Source organism: Neovison vison, chromosome 4 (genome assembly GCF_020171115.1).
Source record: "Neovison vison isolate M4711 chromosome 4, ASM_NN_V1, whole genome shotgun sequence".
NCBI classification, from domain to species: Eukaryota; Metazoa; Chordata; class Mammalia; order Carnivora; family Mustelidae; genus Neogale; species Neogale vison.
This window is the reverse complement of record NC_058094.1, coordinates 216424217-216438188: the sequence shown is the minus strand read 5'-3', so window position 1 is coordinate 216438188 and position 13972 is coordinate 216424217. Positions and strand designations below refer to the sequence as shown.

The window sequence follows — 13972 nt, the reverse complement described above, 5'->3', positions numbered from 1 at the left end:
TCCTATTTGGGTGACATGGGACAATCTGTGCCACTGAAAATTGGCTTGCCCATCATTTGCGGCGAAAGAAAAAAAACCCAGTCCTTCAAATTCATTGGACTGAAACTACAAATGGTCTCAACGGGACCTCAAGATGTAATAGTTTTTTTTCTAAACATAAGCGCTAAGGTGGACAAGAAAGACAACTGGAGACTCAAGAAGAGGGAGTGAGTGCCTCTGTTCACGTGGGCAGGGGCCCCCTGGGAAACCAAGACCCAAACTCATGCTCTCTTGTGAGCTTCTATGGCTGATTTGGGATGCCTTTTCGTTTTTCCTTCTGGTTCTTCTTCTGTGAACTGTCCCTCCTAACACCTGGACTGTCTTGCCATGTCTTTTTCTTCCACTTCTAGCAATTTGTCACCAACTTAGCAGGTCAGCCTCATCACCAACTTGATATTTTATTTTTAAAAAGCATAAATGCTCCATGGGAGCTGGAGACAGAAACCAGGCTTTGTGTTACCAAAACTTGTGTTTCGGTAACACAAGTAGTTTTCCTCTCGCCTCTCCCAGTGACTAACTTGATAATACTGTGTGAACGTAGCTTGTCACTCAGGGAGGGCACACTTGTATCTCCTGAGTTCTGGTGGCTATTTCCCCAGTGTGACCCTCTGCTGCTCCTTTCACTTGCCAGTGGCTGCTCACCCTGGATGTCCTCGCGGAAGACATGCTCTGTCCCTCCTGTGGCCACGTGTGGCCTCTTGTGTTTGAGTCCTAGTTGTATTCTCCTGCTTTATGGGAACAGCAAACAAGAAGAAGAGAAAAGGCCTTGTGGAAGGGCATTTTTTTAATGAAAAATAAAGATAATTCAGAGTTTAGATAAGAATCAGAGAAGACCTACACTGCTGAAAGCTCTTTTGAGGTGACCTACTTTACAATTGTAACGTTTTTGTTATACCTCAGTGAATGGTATACGAACCACCCCAGACTGTGCACACTAAATGGACCTATTTGAAGGGTTGGTTTACTCAGTGCTGGAGTCTGAATGAAAGTTTCCTTGGATTTCCCAAACAAGTCTTCTCTTTTAGGCAAAGGACTCAGACTCACTAATTATTTTATGCGCTAACTCCCTTTATAGAGACCAAAGTCCTCATCTGGTCTGGAATGTGCACTGAATTTGGCACAGTGAATGGTTTTTCCAGCTTTTTTTCTTCTTCAAAACCCTTACTGGGAACTGGCCAGTTTTCCTGTGCCCTATTTTGAAGATGAATTATCATGACACTGTTTGAAGTTCCCATAACCTCATTTTGGGGCCATGCAGCTAGAAGAAACAAAGGAAGTGGATAACCCAGACCCTTCCCAACACCGCGGAGGCCATCTTGGTGCCATGTTTGAGTATCAAAGAAGAAGAGCAACAGATAAATACACATTTTCGGTTACTGTGTACATCATGAGGTGGAAAACCTTTTCTAAAGATGAACAGATGGTGATGAGGTAGCTTCATGCACAGGAACTGGCAAGCATGACATGTGTTTCTGAGGCTCCCCTCCATCTTCTGAGCATTTCAGAGGGGAGGAGGATAGAAGACTGAGCAGATAAGATGTCCCCGCTGTTAGCAGGGTGAATCTTGTTATGACTGGCATTAAAATCGTCCCCTGGTGTTCACTGAGAGCTTGGCCAGAACAGTAGAAGAAAAGTGAAAGCCTAACAAACGTTTTTCCTTCCCCCCTTGAGCACCAGTGACCACACCTTTCTGGTAGCTCCCCGGGCTTCCTGGTTCTTTGACAACAGCAGCTCTGGGTCACTCCTCTAGACTGATGACTAGGGGGTATATAATAAGAGGTAGGGACATGAAGACATGAAAGGAAATGTGTAGCAGGATGATAAGATGAGACGAATTTGAGGTTTCGACAGAAGCATCAAGACTGCGGCTGCCTCAGCCCAGGGGGAGCTGTGAGGGAGACAGCCAGGGAGAGTTCAACATGGCTGCCCCAGAGCCCACCGCGCGACTCACCCACAGTGAGAGTGAGAGGAAGCTTTTTTTTTCTTTTTGAGAGGAAGTTTTTAAATTTTTTTTTTGTGTGTGTCTTTTTGAAAGACAGAGAGCACCAGAGCACAGATAATTATCTAGTCCTGGGAATATATGGTTGCTAATTGAGATCATCTTTGTGACTTAAAGTGACCCAAGGACTTTTGGCTACTACAGAGTGACCAGTGAAGTCATGGGGCCTGCCACACTTCTCATGCAGGGCCAGGGGCTAACTATTCCCACGGGACAAGGGATAAATCAAGTTGCCCTTATAATGTGCCTCATGAGTACTTCTTGTTCACATATGGGGTGGGTGGATAGCAAGGGGGTACTCAAAGAGTAAGGAGTAAGACAGTGAGTTTCCAGTGCCCACCCTGGATTGACGCTGGGCACCACCGGACTACAATGGGAATATTCCAAAACATAAAAGTGAATGGATACATTGACATGCTTCTGCTCTCTCAAAATAAAGTACAACTAAAACGATCCATATTTATGATATTTATCATATAAGTTACACTGTACGATCACCTTGAAATGATGGGATCTTACGATTCTGATCTTACAGCAAGAAGTCCAGAGTTTCTTTGTTATTATGGCTTTGATTTCTGTCCCATGGATGCTCCTGATTAAGCCGTTTATTCTTAGAGCCAAGCATCGAAAATCGCTGGTAAGTGCCTACTTGTTGCCATGCTCTCACTGTGGGTAAGAGCGTGAATTCCTTGAAAATAGAAGTTTGCACTTTCAACAGAGTGCTGGGCTTGGAGGGCCTTCTGATTTCCAGAACAATGCTCTATTAACGACAAACACATTTAAATCTTACATTTTGCAAACTTTGCTCAGGGTATGTGTGTACGCCAAGTCTCCTGGTAGCTAATGACTTATAAGAGTCTGAACATAGTTATGTGATTAGTTGAAAGTAAAAGTATTCTACTATAGTTTGAGCTTGTTGATGAATATTGAAAGCTGTTTTTATCAGATTTTTCAGTTGTGAGCTTTTACTATATCATGGTAGAGTGTGCAAGTATAGGTGTGAAGAAATACAAATAAGCCAGCTTCCGTTTACTAGTGATTTTTTCACTTTTGGCAAATATCCCATTCAGTCGGTTTCCTCCTTTTGTCTGAAATGCTCCTGAGCCTCGCGTTTACTCGGGGAGTGAAGAAGAGTTTACTATCTGTCTAAATCAAATAGGATTTGGGAAGATTGACCTCCCAGGGCACATCAGAATCTAGATATCCACACGAGCGCGGTTTGAGATGATCATTCTCGCGCTCTGTATGTACATCAGTGCAAAAGAGTAAGTGGAATGTGCTGAGATCACACATGTTTTAAGTGGTTGTAGATATTTTCAGATAAATACTTCCTTTTCTCCAATCTGTGGGATACTGACCTGGCTGAGTCAGTGAGCAGGAGCGAGCTGAGGCTGGAGTTTCAGAGATCCGTCCCTAGGTGGCGCCCTCTTTCTACATCACCTGCTTCTCTTCCTGCTGTGCGGACTCCGTTAGGAAGCTTGGCTGATAAACACTGTTCAAGCCGAGATGAATTAGAAAAAAGACGAAGCCAAGAATGCTTGTTTATTGTTTGGGTAATTGGTGAGAGACCCAGCTGATAAAGGGCAGCGGAGGTGGAAGTGGTCTAGAGGTGACCAAGTGTTCCAAAGGAAGGTAGCAAAGAGCTGTTTGCCGACATAGACGCCACTCTCTTTTCTAGAACCTCAGCCTGTCCATAAATGCAGTGAGCTTAAGTCCGTAAGCCTGTACGTGAGCAGCTGACTCCCGCGACTCCTGCCTTGCTCTTTGCTCCACAGAAGGTGTAAACAGTTGCTGATCTCAGCGGAGTTGTTTTCTCCTCTTTCCCCACCATGACTTACCCAGTAGGAAATGGAGTCAGAGAAGGTTTTCTTAGTCTGCCGTCTTGGATGATACCCCCTAACCCCCGAGATGGTGTGGAGGCCTGTCTCCTTGGGATCTCCTCAGAATGCGTAGCTGTTGGTTGGCTTTTTGACTGCTGATTAGGACCCTGGTTGGTCATTTTTCATGTTAGAAACATTTCTACTGCCTACATCCAAGAGATGATTCCATAAATACCATCATCTGGCCCCCCTCCCAGATCCCTCTATGAAACTTTAAGGAAACCCAGCATGGAGAGATTCTAAACCAATTGTTCCGCTGGGTCTTGGGGATATGGGCAGGGGTCCTCTGTATTCAGGCTCCTCTATAACCCTATCACCCAGGATCCCTGCATTTGGAAACTCCTGCACTAGCGGGTCGCCCATGCTATGGCCCCTGTGGCGTGTACCCCACAGCCAGCCCGTGAGTGCACACCTTCCTCCCCCGACAGCCCGGCCTTCCACATTCTGTCTCCCCTTCTACTTGCCCTCCTGGACCCAGGACCCCTCTCTCGCCCGTATCTCAGGTCACGGTGATGTAGCTTAGCATTTCTACTCAATGTCTTTACATTTACATGTGCCTTTTATGCTAAACTTTATTTTATGTTTAAAAAGATTTTATTTATTGATCGGGGGGGCATGTACAGGTGGGAGGGGCAGAGGGAGAGGGAGAAGCAGATTTCCCATTGAGCAGGGAACCTGAAGTGGGACCTGATTCCAGGAGCCCGGGATCATGACCTGAGCTGAAGGCAGATGCTTCCCCAACTGAGCCAGCCAGGAACACTAGCTCCATTTGTTCTTAAATGTTATGTAAGGGGGATCACACACATGCCCTCTTCTGGATCTGGCTTCCTTTGTCCGGTGTCACGTTCCAGAGATATGTACAGACATGCGCGTGTGTGTAATTTCTATATGGTATCACCGTGTATGAATTTACCACAATATGTCTGTCCATTTGCTCACTGATAGTTATTTAACTTGTTCTAGTTTTATTATATATTGATTTATTTTGTTTTTAATTAATTTTTTTATTATGTTTTAAATTCCAGTATAGTTAACATATACAGTGTTCTATTCATTTCAGAGGGACAATATAGTGATTCAGCAATTCTTTATATTACCCAGTGTTCATCACAGTAGGATGAACTCTTCATCCCTTTCACCTAGTCTACCCAACCCCCACTCACCTCCCCTCTGGTAACCACCAGTTTGTTTTCTGGAGTCAAGAGTCTATTTTTTTGGTTTGTCTCTGTTTATCTTTGTTCGTTTGTTTTGTTTCTTAAATTCCACATGAGTTAAATCATGTGGTATTCTCTTTCTCTGATGGGCTTATTTCACTTAGCACAACACCCTCTAGGCCATTCATGTCATTGCAAATGGCAAGATTTCGTTCTTTTTTATGGCGGAGTACTCAGCCATGCAATGACATGCGTGATACATCACTTCCTCTTTTTTTCATTCATCTGTTGATGGACAGGTTGCTTCTATAATTTGACTGTTGACAATAATGCTGCGATAAACGTAGGGGTACTTCAAAATAGTGCTTTCGTATTCTCCAGGTAAATACCCAGGGTGGAATTACTAGATCATATGGTAGTTCTATTTCTATTTTTTTCTATTTTTGAGGAGCCTCCATACTCTTTTCCACAGTGGTTGCCCCAATTTGCATTCCCACCAATAGTACGCAAGGTTTCTTTTTTCTCTACATCCTCTCCAACACTGTTGATTCTTGTGTTTTTTATTTTAGCCATTCTGACAGGTGTAAGGTGATATCTCATTGTGGTTTTGATTTGTATTTCCCTGGTGGTGAGTGCTGTTGAGCATCTTTTCACATGTCCGCTAGCCAACTGTTTGTTTTCTTTGGAGATATATCTATTCATGTCTTCTGGCCATATTTTCATTGGATGATTTGTTCTTTTGGTATTGAGTTGTATAAGTTCTTTATATATTTTGGATACTAACCCATTACTGGATATATCATGTGCAAATATCTTCTCCCACTCAGTAGGTTGTCCTTTCGTTTTGTTGACTGTTTCCTTTGGTGTGTAAAAGCTTTTTATTTTGATGTAGTTCCAGTAATTTATTTTTGCTTTTGTTTTCCTTGCCTTAGAACACATACCTAGAAAAATGTTCCTTTGGCTGATGCCAGAGAACTTACTGCCTGTGTTTTCTTCTAGGACTTGTATGGTTTCAGTTCCACATTTAGGTCTTTGATCCATTCTGAGTTTTTTTGTGTGTATGGTGTGAGAAAGTGTCTAGTTTCATTCTTTCACATGTAGCTATCTAGTTTTCCCTACACCATTTGGTGAAGAGACTCTTTTTTCCCATTGTACATCCTTGCTTCCTTTGTCGAAGATTAATTTACCTTATATTCATGGGTTTATTTCTGTGCTTTCAATTCTGCTTCATGACCTATGTGTCTATTTTTTGTGCTGATGCCATACTGTTTAGATTACTGCAGATTTGTAATATAACTTGAAATAAGGAATTGTGATACCTCAAGTTTTGTTCTTTTTCAAGATTGCTGTGGCTACTTGGTGATTGTCTGTGGTTCTATACAAATTTTAGGATTGCTTGGTCTAGCTCTGTGAAAAATGCTGTTGGTATTTTGATAGGGACTGCCTTAAATCTGCAAATTGCTTATTTAACAATAGTCCATGAGTACAGGCTCTCTCTATTTCTCGTGTGTCCTCTTCAATTTCTTTTATCAACGTTTTGTAATTTTCAGAAATACAAGTCATTCACCTCCTTGGTGAAGTTTATTCCTAGGTATTTAATTCTTTTCAGTGCAATAGTAAATGGGACTGTTTTCTTCATTTCTCTTTCTGCTACTTCCTTTTTAGTGTACAGATCTGCAACAGGTTTCTGTTCATTGATTTTATATCCTGCAGACTTATTGAATTTGTTGGTCAGTTATGCCAGTTTTTTAGTGGAGTCTTCCAGGTTTTCTGTATACAGTCACCTGCAAATAGTGAAAGTTTTGCTTCTTTCTTACCCATTTGGATGCCTGTTATTTCTTTTTGTTGTCTGCTATGACTAGGACTTGCGATACTCTGTTGAATAAAGTGCTGAGAGCGGACATCCTTGTCTTGTTCCTGATGTTGGGGGAGAAGCTCTCAAGTTTTCACCACAGAGGATGATGTTCTCCATGGGGTTTTCACATACGGGCCTTTATTATGTTGAGGTCTGTTCTCTCTAAACCTACTTTGTTACTCACTTTTTTTTTTTTTTAATCATGAATGGATGTTATACTTTGTCGAATATTTTTTTCTGCATCTATTGAAATGATCATATGGTTTTTATCCTTTCTCTTGTTGATGTGATATATCATGTTGTTTGATTTGTGACTACAAAACCACCCTTGCATCCCAGGGTAAATCCTACTTGATTGTGGTGAATGATTTTTTAAAAAATATATTGTTGTATTCAGTTTGCTAGTATTTTGTTGGAGACTTTTTGCATCTGTGTTCATCAGACATATGGGCCTATAATTTTCTCTTTTTTGTGGTGTCTTTATCAGGGTAGTGCTGCCCTCATAGAATGAATTTGAAAGCTTTCCTTTCTCTTCTGTTTTTTGGAATAGTTTGAGAAAAATAGGTATTAAGTCTTTAAATATTTGGTAGAATTCACCTGTGGAGCCATCTGGTTCTAGACTTTCATTAATAAATGAAAGTTTTATGTGAGTTTTTTGATTACTGATTTAATTTCATCATTTGTTGGTCATCAGTCTGTTCAAATTTCTCTTTCTTTCTGCTTCAGTTTTGCGGAGTTATATGTTTCTAGGAATTTATCCATTTCTTCTTGGTTGTCCAACTTGTAATATTCTCTTATAATCCTTTGTATTTCAGTGGTATTGGTTGTTATTCCTCTTCTTTCATTTCTGATTGTGAGTTCTCTTTCTCTCTCTTTTTTGATGAGTCTAGCTAAAGGCTTATCAATTTTTTTGATCTTTTCAAAGAACCAGCTTCTGGTTTCATTGATCTATTCTGTTGTTTTCTTAGTTTCTATTTTATTTCTGCTCTAAACTATATTATTTTCTTCCTTGTACTAGTTTTGGGTTTTATTTGTTCTTTTTCTAGCCCCTTAAGGTGTGAGATTAGGTTGTTTGAGGTTTTTCTTGAATCTTGAGATGGGCCTGTATTGCTATACACTTACCTCTTATAACAGCTTTGCTGCTGCAAAATCCAAAGATTTGGGGCCATTGTATTTTCTTTTTTAAGATTTTATTTATTTATGAGAGAGAGAGAGAATAAGAGAGAGCGAGAGCATGAGAGGAGAGAGCTCAGTGGGAGAAGCAGACTCCCTGCCAAACAGGAAGCCTGATGTGGGACTCAATCCCAAGACTCCAGGATCATGACCTGAGCCAGAGACCGTTGCTCAACCAGCTGAGCCACCCAGGCACCCTGGACCATTATATTTTCATTTTCATTTGCCTCCATATGTTTTTTGATTTCCTCTTTGATTTCTTTGTTAACCTATTCATTGTTGAGTAGGCTGTTAATTAACCTCCATGTATTTGTGTTCTTTGCAAACTTTTTATTGTGGTTGAGTCCTAGGTTTATAGCATTATGGTTGGAAAAGATGCATACACTGACCTCAAAGTGTTTTTGAATTTGCTGAGACTTGTTTTGTGGCCTAACAGGTGATATGTTCTGGAGAATGTTCCATGTACACTTGCAAAGAATGTGTATTTTGCAGTGTTAAGAAGTAATATTCTGAATTTATCTGTTAGATTCATTAGGTCCAGTGTGTCATTCAAGCCACTGTTTCCTTGTTGGTTTTCTGTTTGGATGTAAATGGGGTGTTAAAGTCCCCTAATAGTCTTGTATTACTATTGATGGATTCCTGTATGCTTGTTAATAGCTGCTTTATGTATTTGGGTGCTTCTCTATTGGGTGCATATTATTTACAATTGTCATATCTTCTTGTTGAATTGTTACTGTTGTAATTATATAGTGTCCTTTGTTTCTTGTTATAGTCTTTGTTTTAAAGTCTGTTTTGAGGTGCCTCGTTAGCGCAGTAGGTAACGCGTCAGTCTCATAAAGTCTGTTTTGTCCAATACAAGTATCGCTACCCTGGCTTTCTTTTCACTTCCATTTGCATGATAAATATCTTTCCATCTCTCTACTTTCAAAGGGCATGTGGCTTTAGGTCTGAAATGTGACTCTTGCAGGCAGCATAGAAATGGGTCTTGCTTTTTATCCATCCCATCACCCTATGTCTTTTGATGGAAGTGTTTAGTCTATTTGCATTCAAAGTAATTATTAATGGGTATGTTCTTATTGCCATTTTGTTCCTTGTTTTTCGTTGTTTTTATAATTCTTTTCTTCTCTTGCTCTCTTCTCTCACCTTTTGGTGGCTTTCTTTAGTGATATACTTGGTTTCCTTTATCTTTATCTTTTGCGTATTTATTACCAGTTTTTGATTTTTGGTTACCAGTACATATACATATAACGTCTTATACGTATAGTGCTCTATATTAAACTGACGGTCACTTAAGTTTGAACCCATTCTAAAAGCACTAAACGTTTACTCTTCTCCCCTCCCCATATTTTAGGTGTGTGGTGTCATACTTAACATCCTTTTTTTTTTTTTTTAAAGATTTTATTTATTTATTTGACAGACGGAGATCACAAGCAGGCAGAGAGGCAGGCAGAGAGCGAGGAGGAAGCAGGCTCCCTGCTGAGCAGAGAGCCTGATGCGGGTTTTGATCCCAGGACCCTGAGATCATGACCTGAGCCGAAGGCAGCGGCTTAACCCACTGAGCCACCCAGGCACCCCATACTTAACATCCTTTTATTTAGTGAATTCCTTGATTCATTTTTATAGATGAATTTAATTTTACTGCTTTTGTGCTTCTTACTTTTCTTACTCCTGCTTATGATCTTTTATTTCCTCCTGAAAAGTCTCCTTTAATATTTCTTGTAGGGCTGGTTTGGTGACAGTGAATTCCTTCAGCTTTTGTTTGTCTGGGAAACTCTTTATCTCTCTTTTGATTCTGAATGATAGTCTTGCTGGAGAGAGTATTCTTGGTTGCAAGTTTTTTTCTTTCCAAACTTTGAATGTCTTGCCTCTCTCTTCTGGCCTGTAAAGTTTCTGCTAAAGATCCCCTCATAGCCTTGGGACTTCCCTCATAACTGTTTTCTCTTCTCTTGCTGCTTTTGAAATTCTCTCTCTGTATCAGTATTATTTTAATTACTATGTATTTTGGTGTAGGCCTCCTTGGATATATTATGTTGGGGAAATCTCTGTACCTTTTGAATCTGGACTTCTGTTTCCTTCTCCACATTCATGAACTTTTCAGCTATTATTTCTTCAAGTAAAATTTCTGCCTCCTTTTCTTTCTTCTTCTTTTGGGATCTTTACACTATGAATATGATTACACTCAATAGTGTTACTGAGTTCCCTTAATCTGTTCTCATTTTTTTAAAAGATTTTATTTATTTATGAGAGAGGGAACACAAGCAGGAGAAGGAAAGGGAGAAGCAGTCTTCCCACCAAGCAGGTAGCCTGATGTGGGGCTTGATCCCAGGACCCTGGGATCATGACCTGAACTAAAGGTAGATGCTTAACAACTGAGCCATCCAGGCACCCCTTTTCTCATTTTTTATTATTCTTTTCTCTTTCTTTTGTTCAGCTTTGATTATTTCTATTACTCTCTCCCCTAGGTCACTGATCCATTTTTCCACTTCTCTAATTTAGGCTTTATTCCCTCTAGTGTATTTTTAATTTCAGTTATTGAGTTCTTCAGCTCTGATTGTTCTTTTTAAAGTTTTCTGTCTTTTTACTGAGGGTCTCACTGAGGTCCTCCCTTCATTTCTCAAGTCTAGTGAATATCTTTATGACCATTATTTTAAATTCTCTATCAGGCTTATCTCTATTTCATTTAGCTCTCTTGCTGGGATTTTGTCTTGTGTCATTTGGGACATATTCCTCTGTCTCCTCATTTTGTCTAATTCTCTGTGTGTTTCTATGTATTAGGAAAGTCAGCTATATTTTGTGCTCTTGAAAGTGGTGGTATTATGAAGAAGAGGTCCTGTAGTATCCTCTGTTCACCAGAATCTCGGTCTTCAGGGGGCATCTCCTGGGTGTGTTGTGTGTGTCCTATTGTTGTGGCTGAGCTGTGTTTGTCTTTGGTCTAGTCATCTGCAATGACTCTTTGCCTGTTGTGGGCAGGGTTTGGTCCCTGTGTAGTTAATGAGCCAGTTTGGGCTCAGGTTGGGTCAGACTAGGCATTTGCCAGAGATGCAGTAGGACTGAACTGCAGGGCACTTTCCCTATGTTGTCCTTGAGAAACTTTTGTGGTGGGCTGGGCCTACAGTCAGTCCTACTGCTGGGGCCACTATTGAGCACATTTGAGTGGTTATCTTCCCTTCTCCCCACGGCAAGAGTCACTTTGGAATGGTGCCGAATGCTGTAGGGGCTGCTTGCACAAGGCCATACTTGTGGTGCTGCTTTGGATGGGCTCCTGCCAAGGGTGGGTTGGAGGGGGTGGTTGGCAGAAAACATGGTGGGAGGTAGGGTAGGATTTGGATCACTGTTAGCAAGGTGGGTGGAGAATGTATGCTGGCTGCACTGGTTCCTGTAGGTGACTGTGTAGCTAGGCTAGGGGATGGAGGAAGGAAATACCTGGGCCAGCTCTTTTGTTCTTGGAGAACTCAAAGAGCCTTGCCCCCCTCCAGCACTGGTTCTGAGATTAGTAAGTAAGTAAGTATATAAGGGAAGGAGTTCCCTTATATATCCCTCCCTGCCCCCTGCCTTTTTATTTTTTTTTACAAACTGCTGCTTTTATGCTATATCTCAGCAGGGCTATTTGTTATGCCTTTCTTTAAAGGTGGGGACTCAGTTTCCTATCATCCTCCAACATTCCCAGGGTGGAATCTGCTGATTTTCAGTTCTGTGTTAAACCCCATTGATTGTAAGAAGTTGCAAAGTTAAGCCACTCTGATTTTCAAAGTCAAATGATATGGGCTTTGTCCTCCTAATGTGGATCCCCTGTGCCTGGGGTGCCTGGTTGCAATCTGCTCCTTTCCCTTCTCCATGCCTGTGTGTACCCTCCTTCCCATGGATAGTGTCATGCATCAGTTTGTTTCCTAACCACAACATTGCCCTTCCTACTGTTTTTTTGTTTTTGTTTTTATTTTGATGTGGCTCCTTCTCTACCTTTAGCTGTGGAGAGTCTGTTCTGACAGTCTTTGGGTCATTTTCTGGCTTCTTTACACGGACGTGGGTGTTATGTAGGACTCTCCAAGGGACAAGGTGAGCTTAGGATCCTCCTACTCACCCATCTTCTCTGGAAGTCCCCGGCTTGTCTCTGGTTTTAGTGATTACAGATAATACTGCTGCAAATATCCTCATGCATGTCTTTTAGTACATGTGTTTTCAGAAAGTTGTCAGTAACTAATTTGAAATTGAGTTGTACATTTGATTTCACTGGGCACTCAGCTTAATCACTGTGAGATGGTTAGTAAGCGGAGAAGATAGGCACTAGGGTTTACAAAGTCCAGTATTAATGCTTCTGCAAAATTATTCATGTTCATTTATTTATTTATTTATTTGACAGAGACAGACAGCGAGAGAAAGAACATAAGCATAAGTAGTGGGAGAGGGAGAAGCAGGCTCCCTGCTGAGCAGGGAGCCCATGGCGGGGCTTGATCCCAGGACCCTGGGATTATGACCTGAGCCGAAAATAGATGCCTAATGACTGAGCCACCCAGGCACCCTTCTTCATGTTCATTTTAACCAGCTCCTGGATAATGACCAGAAAAGGCTATAGTTTAGGTATTTTTAAGGGTGAGAGAAAATAGGATTTCAGGAAGAGAAAGTCATGTTAACATGAGCTGTATCCTTTACCATGGCTCAAAGAACTATGGCGCCAAGGGGGAGGCTTACCCAGAGCTCCCTCTTGGGACCTGGCACCCTGGAATTCTTGTCCAAATGGGCTCGAGTCCACTTCCAGGCCCTAAAAAGGGCCAACCACACAGTGACATGGGTACCAGTAGACCCTGACGTGCCGGGGGGCAGCTCTTTTTGGGCAGTGTAGGTGGAACATGGACACCGTGGGCGGGAGTGTCCACAGGTGTGTACAACATGGCCCTCGTGCTATGGGATGAGACCAGAAGGGAGAAAAATAGGGTGGCATGCCATGGTGGAGGGCCAGCTCATCTGTGCTGCCATGTCCTGGTGTACAACTCCAAATTTGAACCTGGCCTTTCAAGTTCCTATGAAGCTTGCTTGCTTGTTTGCTTGATTTATCAAGATAGGAGACTAGAACATATCTTTTTTTTTTTTTAATTTTATTTACTTATTTGTCAGAGAGAGAGAGAGTACACACAAGCAGGCTGAGTGGCAGGCAGAGGCAGAGAGAGAAGCAGGCTCCCCACTGAGCAAGGAGCCCGATGCGGGACTCGATCCCAGGACTCTGGGATCACGACCTGAGCTGAAGGCAGCGGCTTAACCAACTGAGCCACCCAGGCATCCCAATTAGAACATATCTTATTTAGGGGTCCATGGGCTTGATTTATAACTCAAATATTTAATTATATGGCATGTGGACTTCTGTTTTTACCTTTGCCTAAGGCTCTGCACATATTAGATTGTAGACCCACTAAAGAAAAAAGGTAAATGGGGCGCCTTGGTGGCTCAGTGGGTTAAAGCCTCTGCGTTCGGCTCAGGTCATGATCCCAGAGTCCTGGGATCAAGCCCCGCATCAGGCTCTCTGCTCAGCAGGGAGCCTGCTTCCTCGTCTCTCTCTCTGCTTGCCTCTCTGCCTACTTGTGATATCTGTCTGTCAAATAAATAAATAAAATCTTAAAAAAAAAAAGGAAAAAAAGAAAGAAAGGTAAAAATACCTTAATGCCTAATTTGTAATACTCCACCCATAAAATCATTCTAGGAAACACTTTGGACATGGAACATTAAATTTCACAGTGACTGTGTTACTCTGCCACTAACCAACGTCCAGCTCTTGGTTTTGGCTCAGGTCAGGATCTCAGGGTCATGAGACTGAGCCCTATGTTAGGCTCTGCCCCGAGAGTGGAGCCTGCTTCCCCCTTCTGAGCCAGGGGGTCTTCTCTTC

The 13972-nt window shown here is 41.8% G+C and overlaps 1 protein-coding gene across 7 annotated transcripts in view; it reads left to right on the top strand.

The window, feature by feature from the left end:
• The window catches only part of ATP6V0A4 (ATPase H+ transporting V0 subunit a4), a 75345-nt gene that overhangs the window by 50945 nt on the left and 10428 nt on the right, over positions 1 to 13972 (top strand). For all 7 annotated transcript variants that reach the window (XM_044246674.1, XM_044246670.1, XM_044246672.1 and 4 more), the window contains one exon: positions 2574 to 2675. In XM_044246674.1, the coding sequence (XP_044102609.1) occupies positions 2574 to 2675 (102 nt within the window). The remainder of the gene's footprint in view (positions 1 to 2573; positions 2676 to 13972) is intronic.